We start from the raw sequence: 1,857 nt of genomic DNA, 5'->3' as shown, positions 1-1,857 counted from the left end.
TGCGCGCACCCCGGGAGCACGCCCCCCCGGACTAGAAGCACATCTGGATCCCCCGTCCAGCTGCGCACATCTGGAGGAGCCCCCGCGGCGGCGGAGCCCTCGGGCCGGCCGCGGGAGCGGGAGCGGGAGCCCGGCGCCGCACGGCCCGGGATCGGCCGCCGCGCCGCCGGGCGGTCTTTGCCCTTTTCTTCCTTCCTTTTTTTCTTCTGAAGGAGCTGAAAGGCCGGGAACAATGGGCGGCGGGAGCCCCGCATTCCTGCGCGCACCGCCTGCCTCCGCATCTCGCCTCCCGGGTGGGTGTGGATGTCGTGCCACAGCCGCTGCTCAGCACAGCCCGGCAGGTCCAGTTGGATCCACCGAGAAGCCTGATTTGATTGCACTTTGCATAACAAAATCAGTCACTTTCCCTCGGGTTTTTTTGTGTTTTTTTTTTCTCCCCACCTCCCTGTCTTCCACTTCTTTTTCTTGTTGTTCTTGGCAGGGAAAGCGGCCCCCAAAAGGGGAGGGGGAATCAAAAATCACGGATCCGCATTGCCAACAGCCCCCCAAATGGGGGAGAAAAAATGAAAAGGGAACTTACCCGACATGCTGGGTGGGACCAAAGCACCTTCCCCAGCAGCTGATGTTGTAGCAGAAGATTCCCCAACCTCAGCTCCTAGATGCAGGGGAAGAAGGTGACAAGAGAAGAGGAATTTTAAAATAAGGGGGGAAAACCTACCCGATCGCATTGTGCAGATTCCAGGTGGAGACAACAATATTAATGTTTTGTACCTACGGATATAAGTTTGAGATTTTCTTCTCTAATGCCAAGTATTTAAAACCTCTAGAAACCAATGATTTGACAATCAATGATTGCGCGATACTTTCAATTTGAATATTCAAAGGCTTAACAAAATGGGCTATCTTTGGGTGAAACCCTGCACACCCCCATCTAGCAGAGGGACTTGGGGAATAAGATCCAGCAGCCCGGCCTTCCCCTGGCTCTGCGTTGCGGCCCTTTCGCCCATTTTATCCCCCTTCCCCCAAACAAAGCAAGTGCCCCTAAACTTGGTCAGTATTTTCATCTCAGACACACAGGCTTGGCTCCAGCCCTCTCATATTTCACTTGCTAGCTGCAAAGGGGATTCTGCATGGAAGCGGGGCAGATTTGCACCCTTTTTTGCATTTTAAGGGTAGATTTGAGGCTTTTTGGAGCAAAATGGCACTTGGTGGGCGTGGCATAACAAGGGGCCTGGCTGGGGCATCTAGGCAGCTGTCCCAGGCCAAGTCAGGCGGTTATCCACTTTGGACCCTTCCCTCCTTCCCCAGATTGTGCTTTTTGGGGGATTTTATTTGCGTTTGCCCCCCATTCCAGGCATTGACCCTTCCTCCAGAAAGGCGCCCCTGTCCCAGGCTAGATGCCAGGGTTTCGGCCTGTCTTGCTTTTGCAGGACACTGCGGCTCTGCGCGCAGGGAGGAGGGCGCTTTTGGGGCAGCTCGGCCACGCACCACGCCGGGGCTGTCGAGCGCGCATCCCCAGTGCCCGGGCACCGCCGTCGGTGCTGTCCACCAAGAGGAGCTGGCACAGGCAGCATGCCCGCCAGGCTGTTAATCATCTACCAGCAGCATAATTCGGCCATTGTTACAGCTGGGTTATTTCTCCTCCCTCAGCCCGACAGCTCTGCTGCCCGGTGTGCGGGAGCAGGGCAGAGGGGGCTGGAGCAGCCCCGTGCCGGCCCCCCAGCAGCCTGGCTGCTTCTGCTAGGCCCCAGCCCCGGCTCCGAGCAGCTCGGGAAAGCACCCCCGGGTCAGCAGGCCGGCACGCGTGTGCTGCGGGGAGCCCCGCTCTGCCTCCGCGACACCCGGCCCGGCGCCGGC

At 58.4% G+C, this 1,857-nt stretch overlaps 1 protein-coding gene across 1 annotated transcript in view; it reads right to left on the bottom strand.

Annotated features, from left to right (window-relative positions):
- COLCA2 (colorectal cancer associated 2) overlaps positions 1–587 on the bottom strand; it is a 10,230-nt gene extending 9,643 nt beyond the window's left edge. Inside the window, exon 1 of the mRNA XM_019546908.1 lies at positions 581–587. Within this exon, the coding sequence (XP_019402453.1) occupies positions 581–587 (7 nt within the window). The remainder of the gene's footprint in view (positions 1–580) is intronic.
- Between the last annotated feature and the right edge of the window lie 1,270 nt (positions 588–1,857).

This window comes from Crocodylus porosus, unplaced genomic scaffold (genome assembly GCF_001723895.1).
Source record: "Crocodylus porosus isolate Cpor-Errol unplaced genomic scaffold, CroPor_comp1, whole genome shotgun sequence".
In the NCBI taxonomy this organism is placed as follows: Eukaryota; Metazoa; Chordata; order Crocodylia; family Crocodylidae; genus Crocodylus; species Crocodylus porosus.
Note: the sequence above shows the minus strand (reverse complement) of the source record. Positions and strands in the feature narration are given on the sequence as shown.